The sequence below is a fragment of the Macrotis lagotis genome, chromosome 1 (assembly GCF_037893015.1).
Source record: "Macrotis lagotis isolate mMagLag1 chromosome 1, bilby.v1.9.chrom.fasta, whole genome shotgun sequence".
Lineage (NCBI taxonomy): Eukaryota > Metazoa > Chordata > Mammalia > Peramelemorphia > Peramelidae > Macrotis > Macrotis lagotis.
Genome location: NC_133658.1, coordinates 734,769,512 through 734,795,796, shown reverse-complemented (window position 1 = coordinate 734,795,796; position 26,285 = coordinate 734,769,512). Strand labels below are relative to the sequence as shown.

Genomic DNA, 26,285 nt, shown 5'->3' with positions numbered 1-26,285 from the left:
CATATATATACATAGGTATCTAGATGTGTGAATTTATACAATATTTTATTACAGTTTTAGATGTATTTAGTATCTGAATATATATTTACATGTACACATATTCATATGCTATATATTTATAATTTTAATGAAACAACTGTATATATAATTAAATATATAACGAAGATGTAAATATATACATCAAAATATTGAAATAACTATCTCTATGAATCTATTGTTTATCCATGTCCAATTCTTTGTGATTCCATGGATCATACTGTCTATGGGATTTTCTGGCAAAGCTATTGAAATGGTTTGCCATTTCCTTCTCCAGTGGGTTAAGACAAACAGAGGTTTAAGTTTTCTTGCAGCCTTTTCAACACTAAAGATTTCTAGATTTTTGTTGTATTTCTTGATTTATTCTTTATGAGGTAAAACCATGAATCCATTATCTTTAATTAAGGAATTCTATACAACATTAATAAAAGACTCAAGAAAACATTAATATTACATAAATGACCAAGGTCACAGAATACAAAGCACAGATCCAGGTATTTTGGCATTGATTTCTTTGTTCTGCTGCTGTCATAAGGGTTAGTGAGGTAAAGTGTTCATAGTCAATAAGCTCATTTGTTCAACAAAACACATTTAATTAAGTATGTCTCATTAAGTCAGTATGTCCTTGGGGACAGAAATCATATACTGAAACTTGATTAGAAGACTTCAAGTCAATAACACAAATGAACCACCCAGAAATTTAAATCAGTTGAAAAATGAAAAATGTTCAGCAGCCAAAAACAACAAATATCTTATTTCAATCAAGGTTACTTGATAACTTAACAAAAATACCCACAAAATGAATTCATTAAGCAACTGCAAAGAAACAGTATGGAGTCATTAAATAATAAAATCCCATAACAAACTAAATTCAAACAAAATTAACTTCAAGAAAACTAACCTCTTTTTACTTTCAGTTGGGCATCAAGGCCTTCATTGTTTCCATACAAGTACAGCAAGTTTTTCAGCCATATTCTAGGTATCATTTTAGGACTTTATCTCATCTAGTTTATATAAATGGAGGTATATCTACTACTCAAACCATGATCCAACTCTATAGTAAGCCATTTTTATGCCTGCTATAATTTCCTTTTCATGATATTCTATCCTTCAGCATTATTCTGCAAAATCATTTTCAATTATATATTTAATCTTTATGTTGTAGCTTAAATTACACCCCAAATGCTCTCTGGATCAAATACTGGTTGCAAAACTAGGCATGTGACTGACATTGCCTTCAAAAGGTTAACATCTTCAATAAGAGACACATGGGCCAATCTGCCACAGGATGACCCAACTTCAACCTATCATTTTCTTTTCAAATGAGCTGTGGAATTTTTTTAAAAGATAAAATGCAGAGTTCACATGATACTCATGATCCAAAAGAGTAACTAAGAACAAAGTATTTCAATCTAGCGACTCAACCAACCTTCACATGCTGAAAAGTGTTCCCAGCATCATAACTCTCTTTGCTTTTAAAAGACTAATAACTATCTCAGGGACCTAGGGAACCTGGCAGACTATGCTAAACCACATCTTAGTTGTCATACTTACATCCATTAAGTCTAGGGAGCACCATCCACTAGGTCTTCTAGAAAAGAGTCTATTTACATCATTCAATCTATTCTACTCCTGATGCATAGATGATGGGACATCATAAAGGTCTGTTCTGTGGTATTCATAAAGGAACACCACAGGACCAAGAGCCTTGAGAAGAAGAAAAAAAGATTCCAGTCTTCAATACATAGATAAAGAAATACTTAAAACAATGTTCAGGAAAACAATTTGGAATTAATGAATAAAATGACTAAAATATTCATATCTTTTGACCCAGAAATAATTCCATTGCTGGGTTTATAGACCAAAGAAGACTGTGTGAAAAAGAAAGCCTGTCTATGCATTAAAATTGTTAGTTGTAGTAGCAATTTTTGCAATAGTCAAGAACTAGAAACAAGGTATATATATATATATGTTTGTTAATTGGGGAATGGTAAAGGAGGCTGTGGCAAATAAAGGTAAAAGAAATATTGTTGTGCTATAAGAAACAATAGACAGGATTACAAAGAAGCATGTGGAGACTTCTATGAGCTGATACAAAATAAAGTCAGAAGAATAATTACTTGAACAATGTAAATAGAAAGAACAATAAAACAATCAGACTTGGAACAGAGTATGCATTTAATAAAAGTTAGTTGAAAAAAGTTTTTTAATTTTTTGTAAAAAACAAAAAATAAGTCATGTAACTCTGAGTGAAAATTAAATTCTAGGAAATCACAATTATCAATAATGTCCGTTAAAAATAGATAAGAGAAACTCCTCTTCCTGTTTGATTACATAAGTAAAAAAATAGCAGATTGTTCTAAGGCTACTTGGCCAATGGGATGGAAAACCAGACATTTTTGGGGATTCTTACAAACTTCTACAAATTAAAAATTATGCACAAGGTATAAAGCAATGGCAACTGTCTCTACAATTAAAGATACTAATAATCATAATGAGGCAACAATTAATTAATACTTCATGCTCAATCAGCACCCCTTTTCTCATCAGAGTCAGTACTATTAGAGAGGCACAGCTTCACATGGACTTGTCCTCTCACTGGAATATGCTCAGGAATCTCTTTGCTGTTGCATCATTCTTTGCCAACTAACCCTCTTGCCCCTTCCTCACCTTCCCTCTACCATTCTGAGGCAACAAGCAACTCAACTCGGCCTTATCCAAACCTTTGCAGCAAAGACAGAGGTACCACAAATGAGCAGTGTCCCAGCTTTTAAATGAGGAACCAGAGGGAAGTTGGAAAAAATGTGTGTAATGGACTCCACAAGGGCATTGGCTTTCAGTAGAGATTAGTTCCGGCCTCATTAAACCTAAGAAATCATGTGGGGCAGAGAAACTAAGGTTGGTGAAAAGTAAACTCCCTGATATGGGAGTAGGCAGATCATTTTAGCTGGATAATCTTCTCTTAGTATAACAGGAATTCTGCCAACACACTTGCACTTTCATATACCTTTCCAGGAGTGGGAATGGGAGCAGGGTAAGAAGTTATGGCCTACTGCTTGTCTCCATAGCATGGGGTGGAGTAAGGCCTGGGGTGGTTTGCTGACTGAGACTGCCTAGATCTCAGAATAAAAGCAAACAAGTAGGCTATAGAAGATTGCCAGAACCTAGGGACTAGTGGAGGAGTCAGTGCTATTAGGGCTTACAATTAGTTTTCTTGGTTAGTACTTTGGGTTCTGATCTCTTTAGAATTTTTGGTGTCTTTGCATAGGGAAATACTTGCAATTAATTTACCTCTTGCATATAATTCTTCTATTAGGAAGTTTTAAGAATTCAGGAGAACTGTTGCTCCATCCTGCTAGTTGCAAATCATTATATTCATTGTCATATATAAGTAAGTAATGTGGAAAAAATGACATTGTGACTGATTTTTTTCTAAGAGAATTGATTCCATAGTGTAAGACATATACATTTTCCCATCATGGAAAACAGTCTTTTAAAAACAGTCTTTATTGATGGTTAAGTGCAATTTATTGTATTTGCAAATGAAATTGTACTGACTGCATTGAGATCCAGCCAGAACATTAAATTCATCCTTAGGGAAAGCTTTGTGAAAACCAAGTGGGTGAGATTACTCAGATTGTGCACGTAGTTGGAAGAAGTTATTCTGTATTTGCAAGGGTGAGGATGGTGGCATAGATAGTGTGACATAATAGAGAAAAGGTTAGCATGGAAGTCAAAATGTGTGAGTTCCTTTGAGTTCTAAAATTCATGGGATACTGCAGAGATATAACTTGATACTTTTTTAATATACTAGATTTAAAATTTATTATAAGAAATAACATTCTGTGAAGCAGTAAACATGGCAAAAGAATATAGTGAGAGATATAAACAATATGAAATAAAAGATATCAATAAGAATTATTCTTTAAAAAAGCTTACTGTGCATTCCAAGCAATGAGTGCAATATCCAAAGTATGACACAAAGGGCAGTGGAAAGTAGATAGATCTGATTCAGGACACAGGGATTCTAACCTTGTTTTTCACACTCTGTTAGCTCAGGCAAATCACTTAACCCTCCTGGGTCCCAGTTTCTTCATCTGTAAAGTCACCAGCTGACTTCTATGTGTACGTCCAAACTCCTAGGATTCTGGTGGTGAAACTGACATCTGTAGTAAAACTGCCTCAAGTTCCTGAGGAATGAATGAATGAAGGAAGGAAGGAAGGAAGGAAGGAAGGCAGGCACTAAGGACATTGTGCCCAGGAGGGTGTTAAACCCTGAGGAGAGCAAAGAAAAGTAAGAGAGCCCTGCTCTAAGGAGCTCTCATTCTCCTGGGGAAGCTGACCAAAATAGGAAATTTTAGGCCCAAGTCAGACTCAAAGATTCAGTGATCCACAAGGGTAGCTGTAAGTCACTTCCATCCACAAAATCTCATCTGCTGAACCATTCAATGGGGTTCAAGCCTCCGATGACGAATTCCTTCTCTGCATTATAAGCAGGGTGGAGGAACCAGGGCTTGGGCACTTCCCTGCCAAGGGGAGGGGAAGGTGGCATGCAGGGCTGATGTTCTGGGGAGAGCTGCTCTTCCTTGAGACCTCAGGCTTCCCTGCTTTGTGGTAGCAGCTGGACAGCATGGTCCTCCTTTCCTGCAGGGATGGAAGATGAGCCAGAGGTCTGAGGGGGACTGATATTCCTGTGTATTTTGGTTTTTGAGTGTTGGTCTATCTCTACCGAGTGTGAGGGGAAGATGGGGATTGCTTCGTCTACTTCCTTGGGACACCCTACTACTTCAGCTAGCCTGGTCTGTCTGTCTATGTGAAGGTTGTTAATTGGCAGCTGATAGTGGTGGTAGTGAGGAAAATATGTCATCTTTCCACAGGGCTTACTTCCCTGAATGATAACAAGAGGGGCCATGTTGAAAGAGAACTGGTGGCTTCTGTACCTCCTGGTAGGAGGCTGCCCTGAAATCCTTCAAAATAGTCTGCCTCTTTACAATTCTGCTTTATGGTCTCATGTTCAGTGAGCAGCCTTGGGAATATAGAGGGGAAAAGAAAGCTAAGAAAAATTGTTCAGAAGAGAAATCCTGAGTGTGAAATTTACAACAAGTTCCAAGTGTGAAATTTTCAAGATTCTCCATTCTACTGTTTTTGGGCAAATAAATAACCTCCTCCTAAGATAGAAGCAGGTTCACAAGGCATGAATTCTGTGGCAGACTAGACCTACAACAGGATATTCCTGCCTAGAGAATACTGAAACAAAGCATAGCTAACAATCAAAAATCTTTTATTGCTAATGATGATTCCAGATTCATAATTTCACATAGAATCTTCTTTTTGTATTTGCTTTGATCATGGAAATGCCCTTTATAACAAATATATAAATTTATAATTTTTAAAAAAATTATTTTTGGGGAGGCTAGGTGGTGCAGTGAATAGAGCACCGGCCTTGGAGTCAGGAGTACCTGGGTTCAAATCTGACCTCAGACACTTAATAATTACCTAGCCGTGTGGCCTTGGGCAAGCTACTTAACCCCATTGCCTTGAAACAAAAGTATTTTCCCAAAGCTACAATGATAGAACCTATCAAGTGAAACCTACAAGTTGTTGAAAGGATTGAGAAAAGCTTCATGAAATGTGCAGATCTGTGTCAGCAAGGGTTTCCACATTGTTGGGAGAATATATGAAATCCTAAAATGATTTGGATATGTATGCAAACTCTCAGAGGTACCTAGATGACACAATGAATAGGAAGCTGAACATGTAATAAGGAGTCTGTATTCAAATCTGTCTCAGTATGCTCATCTATAAAATAAGGTTAATAATGGCAACTATCTCCCTGGGTTGTTGTGAGGATCCAACAATACAACATGTCTAAGGTGCTTTCCCAACCTCAAAGTGCTATATAAATACTGGTTGCTATTATTTTTGCTTATTATTATAATTCCCAAACTTTCTTCCTCAAAGAGGTTTAGTTTTCATAAGAACAATAGGATATAGTAAATGGTTCCAGAGTCACAGGAGACTTTAAAATACTTCTATCTAAAGAAAACAAGGGTTAGTTTTTGGTATATAAAATTCACTTGGCTTACTCATTACTCAGCAACACACTTGTCCTATCTTCACTATCATTTATTAGTAAAAATTTAGGAGCAGCTCAGACATTCAGTGTATTAAAGAACCATTACATTTTTCTTAACATCTAGAAGATTGGAAATATAATTGAATTCATCATAGCTAGAAAAGTATTAAGGAAAACAAAATCTTGCCTTTTCAAGTCATAAGAGGAAATGTTGCCCTAATAAAATAACCATTTTGTAACACTTTTTATTGTTTTATGTTCATACTGGGTAATTGCAATATTCATTTAATATTGCTTGGGTTTGATCCCATAAAAAAGTAATATAGGCAACAACTATTTGATGTAATCCAAATTGAAAGACTTTCTGAAGACCACAACTTACTCTCTCTACACTCCCCATTCCCAATTATCATTGATATTGGCAATTAGAATCATAAGAATGTTGGGCAGCCTTCTAGAGACATATTTCAAAGCAATTAAATTTAAACATGACTAGAAGAATTAATGCAAGAATTTGACAAAAATCTAGCCTGCTTCAAAATGCAATTAAGAACTAGTCATCCTCAGCTTATAGAAAAAGTGTCCCGTCTGGCCATTTATTTTTGAAAGTGGAGGCTAAGAACATTTCAATATTTAATTGTTTTGCTACCTTTCCCTTAAAACTTCTGGGTCTTCCTTTGATACAATCTAACTCCTAATGATGGTATTAGATATGCAATATTTCAATCCAGTGCTGACCAATGTAACTAAGGAAAACTACTGGCTATGCCTTAGTCAAGGGGCATGTACTTTTCATATCATCAATTCCTTTCAATTTCCAAAATTTTCTATATTGAATGATGATTCGGAGGAGGGGTGTCTCTAAGCTTTCCAAGATCAAGTATGAACATACTATCTTTTTTTTCTTAGATTAACAAGCTATTTTCTTCAAGATGTATAACTTAATTTTAAAAAGAAGAATTTCATTGTTAAGGTAGCAAAGATTTGAACACCATCAGCATTTCTGTCAAAAAATGTCCTATAAGACCACAAAATTCAAAAGGCTCTAGGCATTAGCAACATCTGTACAAACTATGGTGAATGCTGGATGGATCAGGAATAAGTATTATCAATAAAAAGCTATTGTGGATTTAAGTGAAAAGTAATTGAAAGATGGTTCTCTTTACCTTAAGAGGAAGAGGAATGTTAACCACTCAAAAATGAGTCAAAGTAGTGACACTGATTTTTATCACCTGTTGCATACCAAGAAGAGAAACAGAAAAGATTCCAAAGAGAGGGAACTAAATGTCCACTTCTAAAAGTTTGGCCATGATGGCTGAAAAATTCATTTTTTGCTACTATGATTTTATGCATGAAACACACAAAGTTATTTCAACTCACAGGGTTTTTACCCAGGTTAAATAATGAAACAAATTCATTTAAGGAGATAAAGGCTAAGAAAACAACACTTCATCTAATAGGTGCCATCACCCAACACAATTCTTGTGTTTGTTTTCTACTGAGCATGAAAAATAACAAAGTAAAACCTCTTAGATAATCAGGATTTCATATAGCAAGAAAGGAAGAAAATAATCTAATTTTCCTTAAATGCCAAGCATAATAATAATAATTGCCATGTGAACCAAGTAAGCTATATTAAAGACTGTGTATAAGATACTGCTTGGAAGTCCTTCCAAATAAAATACACCCAGGTCTAAGTGAAGATAACCTATCTTCAGGACTTAACCAGAGACAGTATTTGGAAACCTAAGAATAGAATAAACCTCAACAATGAAGTCATATGACAGACTGGAAGCCCCTGGGGTAAAGATAATATACCTGATCCACTGCCTCCATAATAATGACTACCTTGTTACAACCCACAAACCTGTTATTTGAGCTGAAGCATCACCATCATCTGATGATATTCCTCATTTCTCATGACAAAGACTGAAGACACACCATGTAATCACAAATTTTCTTCAGTGAGAAGGCCAGGGCTATAAGCCAAGAACTTGGGACCAGATGACAGATTATACTGCCCCCAGTTTCACTCCCTCTTTCCTTTTAGTACTTTCAAGGTTTCCATTTATTCAGAGGCTGGCCAAAGATAATTGATGCAGTGAACTTCTTCCTCCCTGTCTCCTTCTACAAAGTTGAATCCTGCAATCACCCCAGAGCTACTTAGACTGCCTAGATGATAACCAGTTACTTTTATATCCCTCCTTAACAACAATGGTAGAAAATTTGACTAGTACAGACTCAGTTCTGTGATTGTGGATTTGTACAAGGAAATGATGCTAGGTCTCTATCATGAACAATCATAGTCTAAGGTATTAAACTTAATATACTGAGCCAACTGTCAATTTAAGATATGCCCACTTAAGAAAAAGCATTTATCATAATAAAGGAAGACATCAAATTTAGTTTTGCTGCTTGGATCTTTAGTTAAAAATGAAATAAACCCCTGTCAGAAGCTAAAAATTAAACAGCCAAGAAGTCTTATTCTTTATTAATTATGACTATTTTTAAAATAGCCTCTGTCATCTATCCTGCCTTTGATCATTCAGATAGCAATGCTGACCTCCTTTGGATTCTATAGTTTGTTGGGTTTAGGAAAGCACCTCACTAGATGTTTCACTTGTCCTTCCCTCAAAACAATCTTTATTAGTATCCAAATGAAAATGAACAAATTTAAAACAAAGTTATTTTAACACTTTCAAATTGCCTTTAAAGTCAAGGCAGATGATTAGGGATGTCTAAATATGCAATAAACTGGTAAAAATCAAGTTTGAACTCTCTACTAATTTGCACTTGTCAGCATTGGCAGGTAATCATGAAGGAAAATGGTGCAAAATAATTTTCTAAAAAACCCAAGAAGACAGAAAGCATATATGAACTTGTATTAGCATTTGATTTTAAAGTTGGGTTCATAAAATGCTAGATAAATTCATGAATATATGAAAAATCATGTTTAATATATTTCTACATTAGTCATATTGTGAAAGAAGAATCAGAAGGGAAAATCATTAGAAAGAAAATACAAAACAAATTTTTAAAAAGTGAAAATAATATGTTTTGAACTGTATTCAGACTACAGGGAGATAATTCTTACAATAATTTCCTTCATAGGGCCGCTATGAAAAATAAATCATGAACACTTTATAAGCTGCAAAGTATCCCAAATATGTAAAAGGTGTATGCATTAAAGTATTATTTTTTACTAAATTATTTGTAAAGTAGCAAGGCTTATGATTACCTTAGAAATTAATATTTATTCCCTGCCATCTAAAATTTTAATCACCACTGTTAAGAAGTAGTTGCTGGGCTCTATTTTTAGTGGCGAAGAAATGGAAATTGTAGGGAATGTCCATCAATTGAGGAATGGCTGAAGAAATTATGGCATATGAAAGTTATGAAGTACTACTGGTCTATATAAGAACTCATTAATGGTTAAACTTTAGAAAAAGAATTTAGAAAGAATTACATGAACTGTTATTGAGTGAAGGGAGCAGAACCAAGAGAATACTGTACACATTACCAACACTGTGAGATGATCACCTATGATGGATGAAGCTCCTCACAGCTGTTCAGAGATCAAGAACAACCCTGACCTGCTAAAGACAATGTCATCTATATCCAGAGAAAGTCTGAATGCATACTATGTTCACTTTTTGAAAATGTTTTATATTTTTCCTTCCTTCCTTTCTCATGGTTTTTTTCCTTTCCCCTTAATTCTTCTTTCACAACATGACTAATATATAAGTATATTAAACACAAATGTACATGTAAAACTTTTACAAAACTGTTCCCCACTGTGGAGAGAGGGGAGGGAAGGGAGGGTAGTAGAAAAATGTGGAACTCATAAATTTGTAAATGGATAAATGTTGAAAACTACCATTGAATGTAATTAGAAAAGTAAAAAAATACAATTAATAAAAAGTAATTGCTAGGACACAATACTATTTAGAATGAAGACCTATTGGTATTTTCAAAGTCCCACTAGGTAGGAATGGATAGGCCTCAGTAATTAATTAGAAAAAACAATCCTTCAGTATCAGAAACTTTTTATGAACATTCTCCTTTAATCTTTTCTTTATTAGTTAAAGTAAAATCACATATTCAAACTACTAGATTTAATGCTAGATTTCCCTAACTACTTAATTACAACAGTCTTGTCAAGAAAAGCCAACTCTTAGGTTTCTTTTGATTTTTGAGGTTTGTGATTGTAAGGATTATGAATAAATAGCATAATATTAATGTTTAATCTTTATTTTCCCCACACATTTGAGTCATCATAAGAGTTAGGATGGAGATTGTACCCCAAAGTTTAAGAAAATCTGACATATTCAATTAAATATACCTATGAGGTAAATTTACTTACATCCAAAGAATGTTCATTCACCAAAATGAGAGACATGTTTTGTGACACCAGTCTGCAGGCATAGCCTATTAAGAAAGTGAAATAAAAAAATATTAAACATTTGCAATGCTAATCCCAACAATGAAATTTTGATTTTTTAAAGGTTGACTGAATAGTTTGTGAATTATCCAAAAACTTTGCTCCTCTCTTCCTTTTACATTCTTTTAGGTTTTTCCAAGGCAAATGGGGTTAAGTGGCTTGCCCAAGGCCACACACCTAGGTAATTATTAAGTGTCTGAGGTCGGATTTGAACTCAGGTACTCCTGACTCCAGGGCTGGTGCTCTATCCACTGCACCACCTAGTCGCCCCTTTCCTTTTACCTTTAAAGAATTTCATGGCTTGTTAGCTGATCCATATAGATGAGGAATCAAAAAAAGCTCAACTCAATCCATTTTGCTCCTGGAGCAGAAGTGCCCAGGGAAAAGATCATTACTAACAATTTAAACAAATTAAACTCCCATTCATTTACTCTATGAAATCTAATACAATGGACCCACAGGTCCCAATATTTGTTTGGATATCAGACAAGTTGCCAGAAACATTAAAATTTTAGTAGTAGATCCAGCCAATGAATGGCCATTCCACCTTCACGTAATCAACCATTTCATACATCAAGGTACAGGAGGAAGAACACTATTCATATAATCAAAAGAACTGAGTTCAAATTCTAGCTCTGAAACTCTTAAGTATGAGTAAAGATATAATACAAGTTCTTGGTCTCAGTTACTTCATCTGTAAAACAGATATAATACTAATTATATGATCTATCTTACAGGGTTATTGTGGAGAAATGCATTTTGTAAATTTTGCAATACTTGTATAATAAACCTATCATCAACAAGCATTTCTTAATCATATACTAAATTCCAGGGACTGCATTGGACAAAAGGTATAAGAATACAAAGAATGAAATGATATCTCTTCTCAGAAGAGACAACATGGAGATAGTGAATGTAATATTGGATAAATATACTATGTAATACTATGTAAATATAAATGCAAATGATTGAGAAAGCTCAATTTAAAAGTCAATTCTTTGTGACCAATTGGAAAAGGACTTGCAAAAGGTTAATGAAGAAAACTCCTCTCTAAAAAAAGAATGGAGTCTGCAGAAACTAATGACTCCATGAGACAGCAAGAGCCAGTTAAACAAAATCAAAAGATAGAAAGAATAGAAGAAAATATAAAATACCTCATCAGCAAAACCACTGACCTCGAGAATAGGTCAAGGAGGGGCAACCTAAGAATTATTGGACTTCCTGAAAGCATTGAAGAGAAAAAAAGCCTGGACTTAATATTACAGGATCTAGTGACAGAAAACTGCCCTGATATCATGGAACCAGAGGGCAAAGTAGTTATTGAAAGAATACATTGATCCCCTCCAGCAAAAGATCCTAAAATGAAAACACCAAGGAATGTTGTGGCCAAATTCCAGAACTATCAGATAAAAGAGAAAATCCTGCAAGCAGCCAGAAAGAAACAATTTAAATATCAAGGAGCCACAGTAAGGATTAGGCAGGACCTGGATGCATCAACATTAAGGGATCAAAGGGCCTAGAATGAGATATTTCAAAGAGCAAAGGAGCTTGGAATGCATCCAAGTATCAACCATCCCCCAAAGCTGAGCCTTCTCTTCAGGGGAAAAAGATGGACATTTAACAAAACGGAAGAATTCCAAAAATTCCTGATGAAAAGATCAGAGCTAAATAGAAAACTTGGACATCAAACAGGAGGTTCAAGAGACACATGAAAATGTAAAATAAAGGGGGGTGGCAGTAAAAGCAAAAAAAAACTGCTATCCAATAAGTTGAAACTGGCTATATTCCAGGCATGGGGGAAGAGATTCTCATAAATCTTGAGAATTGTAACTCTAACAGAGAGAACATATCTAGCCAGAAGTAATGGACATTCATGATCTATCCATGAGACTGCTATCCAATGTAATAGGTAGAAGTGACAGATACTCAGAATTTTCTATGACTTACATAGAATGATCTAAAAAAACACTACCTCCTTAAAAAGGGGGACAGGAAGGAGATGGGAGGAGGAAGGGATTGAATGGGGTAAATCTCATTACACTAAGAGGTACAAAATACCTATGGTAATAGAGGGGAAGAAGGGAGGAGATGAGAAACACCTGACTCTTCTTGTCATCAGATTTGGCTTAAAGTCAACTTACACATACTTAGTTAACTTAAAAAACATCTAACCTTTCAAGTATTAAAAGGGGAAAAGGGGAGGGGGGGGATGGAGAAAGGGAGGGGAGTGGGGGAAAAAAGGGGAACTAACAAAAGGAAGGGAAAAGGGAAAAAGGGAAAGAGAAAAAAGGGGAGGGGGTGATACAGGAAGGCAAACACACTGAAGGGGGTGGTATTCAGAAACAAAATACTGGGGAATATGGATAAGGGGGGAAGGGGGAAATTACAAACAGAGGGAAGAAAGCATAGAGGGCAATAAAGAATCAGTAATCATAACTTTGAATGTGAATGGGATGAACTCTCCCTTAAAACATAAGTGAATAGCAGAGTGGATTAAAAACCAGAATCCTTAAATATGCTTCTTATAAGAAACTCATTTGAAGCATAGAGATACATATAGAGTAACGGTAAAAGGTTGGAGCAAAAAATATTTTGCTTCAGCTGAAGTAAAAAAAAAGCAGGGGTAGCAATCCTTATCTCAGACAAAGCAGCAGCAAAAATAGATAGCATTAAAAGAGATAAGGAAGGAAACTTTATCCTCCTAAAAGGTGCCATAGACAATAAAGTTATTTCAGTACTGAATATATGTGTGTGTGTGTGTGTGTGTGTGTGTGTGTGTGTACCCAATGGGAGAGCATCCAAATTCTTAGAGGAGAAGCTGGAAAAACTACAGGAAGACATAGACACCAAAACTCTACTAGTGGGAGATCTCAACCTCCCCCTCTCAGATCTAGATAAATTGAATCATAAAATAAACAAAAAGAACTTAAGGAGGTAAATAGATTGTTAGAAAAACTAAATATGGTAGACTTATGGAGGAAATTGAATGGGGATAGAAAGGAATATACCTTTTTCTCTGTAGTACATAAAACTTCTACAAAAATTGACCATGCACTAGGATATAAAAACCTAATAATCAACTGCAGAAAGGCAGAAATAGTGAATACATCTTTCTCAGATCACCATGCAATAAAAGTCATATGCAATATTGGACCAAGGAGATACAGACCCAGAACAAAATGGAAACTGAATAACCTCATTTTAAAGAATGAGTGAACCAAAAAACAAATTGTAAAAAGAATTAACCATTTTATCCTAGATAATGAAACAACATACCAAAACCTATGGGATTCACTCAAAGCGGCTCTCAGAGGATATATTGTAACTTTAAATGCTCAAATGAATAAATTGGAGAAAGACGAAATCAATGAACTAAATGTGCAACTAAAAAAAATTAGAGAAAGAACAAATTAAAAATCCCCAATTAAATACCAAATTAGAAATTCTAAAAATTAAAGGAGCAATTAATAAAATCGAAAGCAAAAAACCTACTGCATTAATAAATAAAGCCAAAAGTTGGTACTATGAAAAAAACAATAAAATTGATAAACCTCTGGTCAATTTGATTAAAAAAAAGAAGAAAATCAAATTGCTAGTATCATAAATGAAAAAGGTGAACTCACCACCAATGAGGAGAAAATTAACATAGTAATTTAAAAATTATTTTGCCTAACTCTATGCCAATAAATTTGATAATCTAAGTGAAATGGATCAATATTTACAAAAATGTAAGTTGCCCAGGTTAAATGAAGAGGAGATTAAATACATAAACAACCCTATCTCAGAAAAAGAAATTCAACAAGCCATCATTGAACTCCCTAAGAAAAAATCTCCAGGGCCTGATGGATTCACAAGTGAAGTCTACCAAATATTTAAGGAACAATTGGTTCCAATTCCATATAAACTCTTTGGAAAAATACGGAAAGATGGAACTCTGCCTAACTCTTTCTATGAAACCATTATGGTGCTGTGACCTAAACCAGGAAGAGTTAAAACTGAGAAAGAAAATTATAGACCTATCTCCCTGATGAATATAGATGCAAAATTCTTAAATAAAATCTTAGCAAAGTGATTACAACAAGTTATCACTAGGATAATACATTATGATCAAGTAGGATTTATCTCAGGACTGCAGGGTTGGTTCAATATTAGGAAAACTGTTAGTATACATAATTATATCAACAACAAACCTATCAGAAATCATATGATCATATCAATAGACACTGAAAAAGCATCAATTCCTCCTAAAAACACTAGAGAGTGTAGGAATAAATGGACCGTTCCTTAGAATAATTAGCAGTATCTATCAGAAACCATCAACAAGCATTACATTCAATGGGGAGAGGCTAGAGGCATTCCCAGTAAGATTGGGGTGAAACAAGGGTACCCATTATCACCACTACTATTCAATATCATATTAGAAATATTAGCTTCAGCAATTAGAGAAGAAAAAGAAATTGAAGGAATTAGAATTAAGAAGGAAGAAACAAAATTCTCACTCTTTGTAGATGACATGATGGTCTACCTAGAGAATTCCAAGAAATCATCCAAAAAACTACTGGAAACAATTAGCTATTTTAGCAAAGTTGCAGGTTATAAAATAAACCCTCATAATTCCTCAACTTTTATATATGTGTGTGTGTGTGTGTGTGTGTGTGTGTGTGTGTGTGTGTGTGTCTAGCAAGATACAGCAGGAAGAGCTAGAAAGAGAAATCCCATTCAAAGTAACCTCACACAATATAAAATACCTGGGAGCCTATTTGCCAAGACAGACTCAGAAACTTTTTGAGAAAAATTATAAAACACTTCTCATACAAATTAAATCAGATTTAAACAACTAGGAAATATCAACTGCTCATGGATATGTAGAGATAATATAATAAAAAATGACAATTCTACCAAAACTAAACTACCTGTTTAGTTCCCTACCAATCAAAATTACAAAAAAAAAATACTTTAATGAGTTAGGAAAAAAAGTGTAAGTAAATTCAGATGGAGAAATAAAAAGTCAAGAATTTCCAGGAGCTTAATGAAAAAAAAGGGCAAAATAAGGGGGCTTAGCCCTACCTGATCTAAAATTATATTATAAAGCATCAGTCATCAAAACTGTTTGACATTGGCTAAGAAATAGAGTGGTGGACCAGTGGAATAGACTAGGTGCAAAAGCAGGAGATGATTATAGTAATCTGCTGTTTGATAAACCCAAAGATTAGTAATCTGCTGTATGATAAACCCAAAGATTCCAGCTATTGGGACAAAAACTCCCTCTTTGATAAAAACTGCTGGGAAAAATGGAAGTTAGTATGGAAGAGACTTAGATTAGACCAACACCTAATACCCTTTACCAAGATAAGATCCAAATGGTTACAGGATTTAGACATAAAAAACAATACTATAAGCAAATTAGAAGATCAAGGACTGGTTTACCTGTCAGATCTATGGAAAGCAGAGCAGTTTATGACTAAGGAAGAGTTGGAGAACATCACCTAAAACCAGCTAGATGATTTCGATTACATTAAATTAAAAAACTTTTGCACAGATAAAACCACTGTAACCAAGATCAAAAGAAATGTAGTGAACTGGGAAACAATCTTTACAACTAATGATTCTGACAAAGGACTCATTTATAAAATATACAGAGAACTGAGTCATATTTTTAAAACAAAAAGCCATTCCCCAATTGACAAATGGTCAAAGGATATGCAAAGGCAATTTACAGATGAGGAGATCAAAGCAATTCACAGCCATATGAAAAATTTCTCTAAATTATTAATTATTAGAGAAATGCAAATTAAAGCTTCTCTGAAGTACCACCTCACACCTCTCAGACTGGCCAATATGACCAGAAAGGATAATGATCATTGTTGGAAGAGTTGTGGGAAATCTGGGCCACTATTACAACTGTTGGTGGAGCTGTGAACTCATCCAACCTTTCTGGAGAGCAATTTGTGATTATGATGAAAGGGCAACAAAAATGTGCATACCCTTTGACCCAGCAATACCACTACTGGGTCTATACCCTGAAGAGATGATGAAAAAGGGTAAAAACATCACTTGTACAAAAATATTTATTTACAGCAGCCCTGTTTGTGGTGGCAAAGAACTGGAAATCCAGTAAATGTCCTTCAGTTGGGGAATAGCTTAGCAAACTGTGGTATATGTATGTCATGGAACACTTTTGTTCTATTAGAAACCAGGAGGGATGGGATTTCAGGGAAGCCTGGAGGGATTTGCATGAACTGATGCTGAGCGAGATGAGCAGAACCAGAAAAACTTTGTACACACTAACAGCAACATGGGGGTGATGATCAACCTTGAAGGACTGGCTCATTCCATCAGTGGAACAATCAGGAACAATTTTGGGCTGTCTGCAAAGGAGAGTGCCATCTGTATCCAGATAAAGAGCCATGGAGGTTGAACAAAGTTCAAGGACTAATCCCTTTAATTTAGAAAAAAACCAGATATCTTATTGTGTGATCTTGTTATCTCTTAGACTTTTTGTTTCTTCCTTAAGGATATGATTTCTTTCTCATCATACTCAATTTGGATCAACGTACAACATGGAAACAAAGTAAAGACTGACCGATTGCTTTCTGTGGGGAAGGGAAGTAAGACTGGGGGGGGGGGGGAGATTGTAAAACTCAAATAATCTCTTTAATAAGAAAATAAATAAATTAAAAATAAAAAAAGTCAATTCTTTGAAATCAACATTTAACTATCACTGTTCCAAAGACCCTAGAGGCCAAACTTTTGAGGCAGGACACTGCCTCTCCACTCCCTTAACACTACATTCCTAATCCACCTTAGGAAAAAAAAAAAACAGTGAAAAACAAACTGTATGAACTTGTTGGTTTTAGAATTTTCTTAGTGAGGCATTTAGGTGGTTCCAAGGATAAGTCAGTCAGGAAGACTTGAGTTTAAATATAGATTCAGATCTTTCCTAGTTGTGTAACCCTGTGCCTCACTCAGTTTCCTCAACTGTAAAATGAAGACAATAACAGCACGTAGCATCCAGGTAGTTTTAAGGATAAAAAATTAGATACTATTTGTAAAGTGCTTTGAATAGTGTGTGTCATGCATTAGGGGGTTAATAGAGGCTTGTTCTCACACCACCACCACACTGTTAAATTAGTTTTTAATGTCAAATATTTTTCCAAAGACTTTTTATTTGATTGGCAAGCAATGCTAATAATATTTTAAAACTGTACCTCTGATAATAAAAAATCATCTCAGGAAATTTTTTTTTAAAAAAACACAACTATGGTTCTGTGATTCCAATGTGACTGCACTATGCTCAAAACACACTAATTATATAGGTAGGTCACAACTGTGTGTGTGTGTGTGTGTGTCTTAATAGATTTTTTTTGGTAATGGACAAATCACAGGCTCAGAAACTTTGACCAAAAAAAAGCATTTCTTTTATTTTTTCAAAAGTAATTTCCAACAAGGGATGATTAAGACTTAAAATTTGCAGTGACGAACAAGAAACAGTTTATACCCAGTAACTAGGGAGATAGTACAGGCCATTTGGACCCTTTTTGTATAGTCAAGTTTTGTATCTTTCTTTTTTCAATTCCAAATTTCAGAAGGTGATTGTTCCCACCTCCAAAGTCTTGAACCCTTAGGTCCTGGAGAAAGGTGGTGCATTTTATTTTCACTTTAAAGGGGGGGGGGGATATTGCAAAGTTTAATCATTTCCCTCTCTGTTGTGCTTACTTCTCCCCCAGAGGATACTAGCAGCTTTAAGCAGCAGACTGTTACAAATTCTGTATAACTAATTCCAAACGATTTTCTAGCAGTTTTTGATTGGAACAACAGCTGCAGCAGTCAGTGAGCAATAATTTTTAAATACCAGCTCACTGCTTTATTTCTCATCTTCCAATTCAAGCAAGATGCCATTTGACAAGTGAACCTGGACAAAGATATGATGGAGAAAATGTTTTAAGTATTTCCTGGTTGGAGTCAGAGGGAGGGCATCCCTAAAGAAACTGCCACATATTTAAATATGTAGTGAGTCAAAGCTCTAAGACCAAGCAAAATCATTTTCTAAAATGTGTAGGATGAAACTAATTTCCTTAGAAAGTCACCACATAGCACAGATGTAATTACAAAAGCCACAGCTTTTTTTTGTGGAATAAATTTGGGCTTAGCTAATGTGGCAAATTAAATTAAGTTCACTCCAGTTCTGGTGCAGTTTATTTCTGATGTTTGTGGATAAAATGAGATCAGCTCCTGGGTTAATGCCAGGTATGAAATGTCAATCCACACTTGTAAATTGAGGTATAGATCTTTAATCTTAGCCATCTAACAAGGGGATCATAAAGTGGCTGGGGAGAAGATCTTTTGGGGAGTTTATGTTTTCTGACTCTGAAATTAACAGTGTTGCAAAACTGTTTGTTTTCATACTACTTCATTGTAATTGAGGTTCAAAGAAATCAAAATATAACATGCATTTTTTAGTCTAGTTCTCTCAAATGAAACATTTTTTTTATAAAATAAAAACCTTGGAAATTGTCCAACACAAATCAAATGTATGGTCCCTTTGAAATTCTCTCACTGATTCTGCTTTTCTTTTTATTATACTCTTTGTTAAGATAAAAATCATTATAAGTAAATCTTTTATGCCAGTCTCTTTTAAACGACAACTCAAAGAGAATCCCATTTCCACCAAAATAGCCAAGTTCTTGCATGAATTAGAGTTTAATATAATTCTGAATTTAGACCAGGTTCACAAAAGATGTACTCATGGGAGACTCAGATTAAGTAAGCAATTTCTCTGTCTTCCATAGTTTTCCTAAACCTCATTTCCCCCTCCTTTATGTAGTCCTTGCCCATGGCATGCTCTCTGCAAGGTTCAGTGCACTGATCCCCTCCCCTCTCACTCAAAAGGCCTATCCCAATTCCCCAGGATTCTTATTCCCTCAATATGAATTTATGATATGTCCCCAGTGAACAATTCAAGGACAAGATTGTCTCACTTTTTATTTGTGTCCCAAATACATGTTTGTTTATTAATTGTCATACATTATATATTCACTTACATATGTATACTATGCTTCTCCCCTGCTCTCAACAGAATATGAGATCCTTGAGAAAAGGAAATATCTGATTTTTATATGTATCCCTAGGACAGTGCCTGACTTAAAGAAATCAAGACAAAATGAACTGGGTGCTAGGGAAATTTGTAAAAGAAGTTCAGAGTCTGGAAACAAAATACCCACAGACCTGAACAGAATTCCATCCTATATTCTAGTTCTTTCCTATGTCTTGAATGCCCCAGCTTCCCCTCCAGGCTTCTTCAAAGTATCAGCCATCTTTAGGTACTAAATTCCCAGTTCACCTCTGACATGGACCGTTTCTTAACCTGTCTATTTCACAATAAGATAAGTTTGTCCATCTCTGAACTTCTTTTGTATTTATCTAAAACACACAATTATGTTTTGTCTTGTTCTCTGTTTTTAAGTTTAGGTTTCATCTCCACAATAGATAGGAATATATCTGAAGTTCAATGAATGAGACAAAAGATTTAGAATTAGAAAGGACTTCTGAGGACATCTAGTCCAGTCCCCTCTTCTTACATATGAGGAACCTGAAGTCAAAGGAATTTGAATGACTTGTTCAAGGTCACACTGGTGATGGACTATAGTTGATGATTAATTTATTGGGTGGGGGCTGGGGGTGAAAGAGAAAATTGACATCAGAACCTATTCCAATGATATTATAAACATTCAAGAAGCCAGGTCAATGAGTTGATTAATTTTAGGTTGTTTTTTTTGCAAGGCAAATGGGGTTAAGTGGCTTGCCCAAGGCCACACAGCTAGGTAATTATTAAGTGTCTGAGACGGGATTTGAACCCAGGTACTCCTGACTCCAAGGCCGGTGCTTTATCCACTACACCACCTAGCTGCCCCTAGTTGATTAATTTTCAATTTATTTTTAAATTTAATTAATTTGATTGATCAAATTTTCAATACTCTACTCAGAAGTGATGAAAAAAGCATTAAACAAAGGTAAATAAATAACTACTGATGGAAAAGTTGCAAAGTATACACACACACACACACACGACTTTTATATATATATATATATATATATATATTGACTTTTATCCTAAAATCAATAGATTGTATATATTGATTGTAGGAAAAAAGTCAATTTACAACTTAAATATTTTTGATTATTCCATATTCACTGAAAATTTTTTGCTCTTGATTTACTTCCATTAAAAAAATAGGCTCAGAGAATTATCTTGTCTAACCCATTTGTATCACTACCAACACATACCATAGAGACTATCTTCAACAATATATATGCTGGTCACATCTGAAATTTCACTTTAAGCTAACTGATGCCGTATTTTTAAGTTAAATAAAACTGCCAACTCCTTGGGACAGGACTGCTTAATATAAGTTCAAGCACAGAAAACCAAGATTCTGGCTTCATGCCAGGACCATACTTTCTAAACACACACACACACACACACACACACACACACACACACACACACAGACACATACACAAAAGATCTATGCAAACCTTGCTAGGTAAGGCTCAATGGGTGAGTTGGGTTCACAAAAACCACAAATTACCTTGAAATTAGGTTAAGTCTAAATCATCATTTTTATTTTAGCAAATAAACTAAGAGGAAAAAATGCATATTCCCATTAAAAATAAATTCTAAAGTGACCCTTAAGGGAGCCTTAAGATGGTAAGTCTTTCTTTATAAAGATTAGCTAGTTGTCAAATGCAATCTAACTAGCTGCAAAACTAGTTTGTTATTAGTTTCACAGGGTACCAAGAGATAATACAAACAGTTCCAGTCTAGAAGTCAGGAGACAGGAATTCTAATACCAATTTTGCCACTAACTCACTATGACTTCTGTGTCTACTCATCTGTAAAATGAGTAGATGGATTAAATGATCTCTGAATTCTAAAAAATGATGGTTTCAGATGAAAAATGTCAAGCAGTTTCATAAATCACATTTATATATCCATAAATTTAACAACTACTTGATTTACTCCCTGCTCCTGCAGATGCATACAGTCCATCTATCCACAAATACTTAGTAAGTCACAAAAGTTATCACAAAACTTAGTTGAGTTCAAAAACTCTGAAAAATATAGCCTTTTATAAATTAAAGCATCAAACTTTACTAAATTGTACATTCAAAAATGTGTCCTCCTTCTTCCTATACCTTGTTTCAAAGAAAATTGATAGGATTTTCTAAACCTAGATAAAGGCTGAAAAGTCCATCGGTTTAGGAAGGCAAAATAATTTCAAGAATTCAGAAATATATTGAATCACTAATCTATGCCTAGTACTATTGGATAAGTACAACAGAGAATAGAGAAGGCAAATGACACAAGGAGTTGATGATCCCAGATTCACAGACAGCTAGAAGGTCTGTGAGGAGCTATCAAGTACAACTCATTCACATTTAATAGAGGACAAAACTGAGGAGTGATATGCCCAAAGTCACCTAGAGACTAAAGGGTACAGCCAGGATCTCTGACACTAGATCTTACTCTCTATCACATCAGGCAAGCTTTGACTTGTTAGAAACATGCTAAATAGTGGCACAAGGGGCAGGAGAATTGGACAGAAAAGGATGACATATACTATGTTGATCACATGTAGATGTGATGCAATCAAGTACTCAAGGTAGAGTAAGGGTACTATGTCTGCCCAGTGAAGGAAAACAGCTATATTGGTTCAAAATTAGTAGAAGGCTTTTCTATAAAAGGTAGAAATAGATGTAGGCCTTACAAACTATGTCACAAGTTTGACAACACTGACATAAAACATGGTCCTTGTTTGTTGCCACTCGCTGAGGCTTGACATCAATAAGCCATTTATAGTTCTGGCCAAGATGGTAGAGAGAAGCCAGACACTGTCTTAAGCTCTCTTGGCATTCCCTCAGAACTAACATGAATCAAGTTTGTTAACAGAATTTGGATCCAAAAAACCCAGAAAAGAACCGAGGAGAACATTTACCAACAAGGTCTGTCACAGGAGAGCATGAATGGGCCAGGGCCAGAGAGCAGAGAGTCAGTGGGGGGTGGGAGGGACCAACCTAAGAACAGCCACAAAGACTTTGCTATGTGCATAGTGGCAGGGACAGCTCCAGCACAGAAATGTTTACTGTGCAAGGCAGGCAAGTTGCAGCATGACAACTAGACATCAATCCACTCAACTCAGCTGGTCTGAAGACCAGGACCATAAGCCCCATATTTTCAGCACAGTTCCTGTGTTTCCAGTTGAGTACCCCTCCTCCCATTCCTGTGAGAAAAAGTGATTCTTTCCAGAACAAGCACAGTAACAGCTGTGCCCCCCCCCATTATGGGCAGCAGATCTCTCTCAGTAGAATAAGGAGATTAACTATACAAGGGCCCAGCCCATCTTATGCAAGGATAATCCAGACTCTGTTGGTCCCCCCAAACCCCAGGCCCAAGGAGTTGCCCACAAATCAAAGTCACAGACACTCCAGAGGAAGTGTCTAGCATTCTCTACTGGCTGATCCACTTGAAGTTACTAAGCTTAGTGAGCAAAGCCTCTAGGGATTTCAACAGCCAACATCTGTGAACCAGCCCCTCTGCCCCCAACACAAGATCCTAGGAAAATGAAGAAAGGCCAGCAGAAAGTGGGGTTCACTGAAAGTTATCTTGAAGACAAGGATCCTAACTAGGAGAGAACTAGAACTTCAGAGTGGAATATGAATTGGTCTCCAGCCCAGAAAGACTTCTTAGGAGAGATCAGGAAGGGGTTTAAAAATCAACTGGAATAATTGGGAAAGGAAACAAAAGAGAAAATTAACACTTTGCAAGAAAAAATTATCATGCAAAAAGAAAATGAAAATACAATTGGACAAGTGAAAAAGAAAATGATTCTCTCAAAACCGCAATTGGGCAAATGGCAAATTTCATGGCACTTACACAAAAATTGACCATGTACTAGGGAATAAAATCATAATAAATTTAGAAAGGCAGAAATAATGAATTCTTCCTTTTCAGATAATAATGCAATTAAAAATCAATTGCAATAATAAGCAATGGAAAGACAGACCTAAAACTAATTTGAAACTAAATAATCTCATTTTAAAGAATGAGTGGACCAAACAAAAAATATTATAGCTAGAATTAATGATTTCATCCTAGAAAATGACAATAACAAGAGAACATAGCAAAATTTGTGGGATAAACCAAAGCAGTTATTAGGGGATATATCTAAATGTTTACACAAATAAAATAGAGAAAGAGAAAATCAATGAATTAAACATGCAACTAAAAAAATTAGAGAAAGAACAAATTTAATACCCCCAATTAAATACCAAATTAGAAATTCTAAAAATAAAGGAGAAATTAATAAAAACAAAAACAAGGATACTATTGAACTAAAAAAATAAAACCAAGAGTTGGTTTTATGAAAAAAATCAATAAAATAGACTTTTGCTTAATTTGATTAAAAGAATAAAGAAGAAAACCAAATTACTAGTATCCAAAATGAAAAAAGGTGAACTCACTATCAATGGGGAGGAAATTAAAGTGATAATTTGGAACTATTTTGCTCAACTGTATGCTATTAAATTTGATAATCTAAATGAAATGGATGATTATTTAAAAAAATGTAAGTTGCCCAGGTTAAATGAAGAGGAAATTAAATACCCAAATAGTTCTATCTCAGAAAAAGAGATAGGGAAAAAAAGAAATAAGTCATCAATGAACTCCCTAAGAAAAAAATCTATAGGGCCAGATGGATTCAAAAGTGAAATCTTTTAAGGAACAATTGGTTCCAATTCTATATAAACTCTTTGGAAAAATAGGTGAAGAAGGAACTCTGCCTAACTCCTTCTATGACACCAATATGGTGATGATACCTAAAGCAGTAAAGAGTCAAAACAGAGAAAGAGAATTATAGACCACTTGCCCTAAAGACTATGGATGCAAAAATCTTCTTAAAATTTATTTATTTATTTATTTTGAATTTTATATTCCCCCCCAATCTCACTTCTCTCCCCCTCCCCTCCCATAGAAGGGAGTCTGTTAGTATTTACATTGTTTCCATGGGTATACATTGTTCTAAGCTGAATGTGATGAGAGAGAAATCATATCCTTAAGAGAAAAATAAAGTATAATAGATAGCTAAATTACGTAATAAGATAACAGTTTTTTTTAATTAAAGGTAATTCACTATTATTCAATATCGTATTAGAAATGTTAGCCTCAGCAATAAGAGAAGAAAAAGAAACTGAAGGAATTAGAATAGGGAAGGAGGAGACAAAACTCTTACTCTTTGCAGATGACATGATGGTATACCTAGAGAATTCCAAAAAGTCATCTAAAAAACTACTAGAAACAATTAACAACTTTAGCAAATTAGCAGGACATAAAATAAACTCTCATAAATCCTCAATATTTCTATATATGACTAACAAGGTACAACAGGAAGAGCTAGAAAGAGAAATCCCATTCAAAGTAACCTCAGACAAAATAAAATACCTGGGAATCCACCTGCCAAGGCAGACTCAAAAGCTTTTTGAAGACAATTACGAAACTCTTCTCATGCAAATAAAATCATATTTAAATACCTGGGAAAACACCAAATATTCATGGACAGGTCGAGCTAATAAAATAAAAATGACAATTCTACCAAAACTAAACTACTTGTTTAGCACCCTACCAATCAAAATTCAAAAAAATACCTTAATGAGTTATAAAAAGTTGTAAGTAAATTTATATGGAGAAATAAAAAATCAAGAATTTCCAGGTATTCAATGGAAAAAAAAAGTCCAAAATAAGGTGGCTTAGCCTAACCAGATCTAAAATTATATTATAAACCATCGGTCCTCAAAACTGTCTGGTATTGGCTAAAGAATAGAGTTGTGGATAAGTGGAATAGACTGGGTTTAATAGCAGGAAATGTATGTAATTGGCTGCTTGATAAACCTCAAGAGTCCAGGTATTGAGATAAAAACTCTCTCTTTGATAAAAAAAAACTGTTGGGAAAATTGGAAGTTAGTATGGAAGAAACTTAGATTAGACCAACACCTCACATGCTACACGAAGATAAGGTCCAAATGGATACAGGATTTAGACATAAAAAAACAATATTATAAGCAAACTATAAGATCAAGGAGTAGTTTACCTGTCAGAGCTATGGAAAGGGAAACAGTTTATGACCAAGGAAGAGATAGAGGACATCATTCAAAACAAACTAGACAATTTTGATTACATTAAATTAAAAAGCTTTTGCATAGACAAAACCACTGTAACCAAGATCAAAAGAAATGTAGTAAATTGGAAAACAATTTTTGTAACTAGTATTTATGACAAAGGACTAATTTCTAAAATATACAGAGAACTGAGTCAAATTTTCAAAAAAACAATCCATTCCCCAATTGACAAATGGTCAAAGGATATGCAAATACAATTTACAGCTGAGGAAATCAAAGCAATCCATAGTCATATGAAAAAATTGCTCCAAATCATTAAATTAAAGCATCTCTGAGATACCACCACACACCTCTCAGACTAGCCAATAAGACCAGAAAGGACAATGATCAATGTTGGAAGGGATGTGGGACATCTGGGACACTATTACAACTGTTTGTGGAGCTGTGAACTCATCCAACCTTTCTGGAGAGCAATTTGGGATTATGATGAAAGGGCAACAAAAATGTGCATACGCTTTGACCCAGCAATACCACTACTGGGTCTATACCCTGAAGAGATGA

The 26,285-nt window shown here is 34.9% G+C and overlaps 1 protein-coding gene across 5 annotated transcripts in view; it reads right to left on the bottom strand.

Annotated features, from left to right (window-relative positions):
* The window catches only part of ATP8A2 (ATPase phospholipid transporting 8A2), an 865,734-nt gene that overhangs the window by 481,390 nt on the left and 358,059 nt on the right, over positions 1-26,285 (bottom strand). For all 5 annotated transcript variants that reach the window (XM_074216189.1, XM_074216185.1, XM_074216187.1 and 2 more), the window contains one exon: positions 10,476-10,540. In XM_074216189.1, the coding sequence (XP_074072290.1) occupies positions 10,476-10,540 (65 nt within the window). The remainder of the gene's footprint in view (positions 1-10,475; positions 10,541-26,285) is intronic.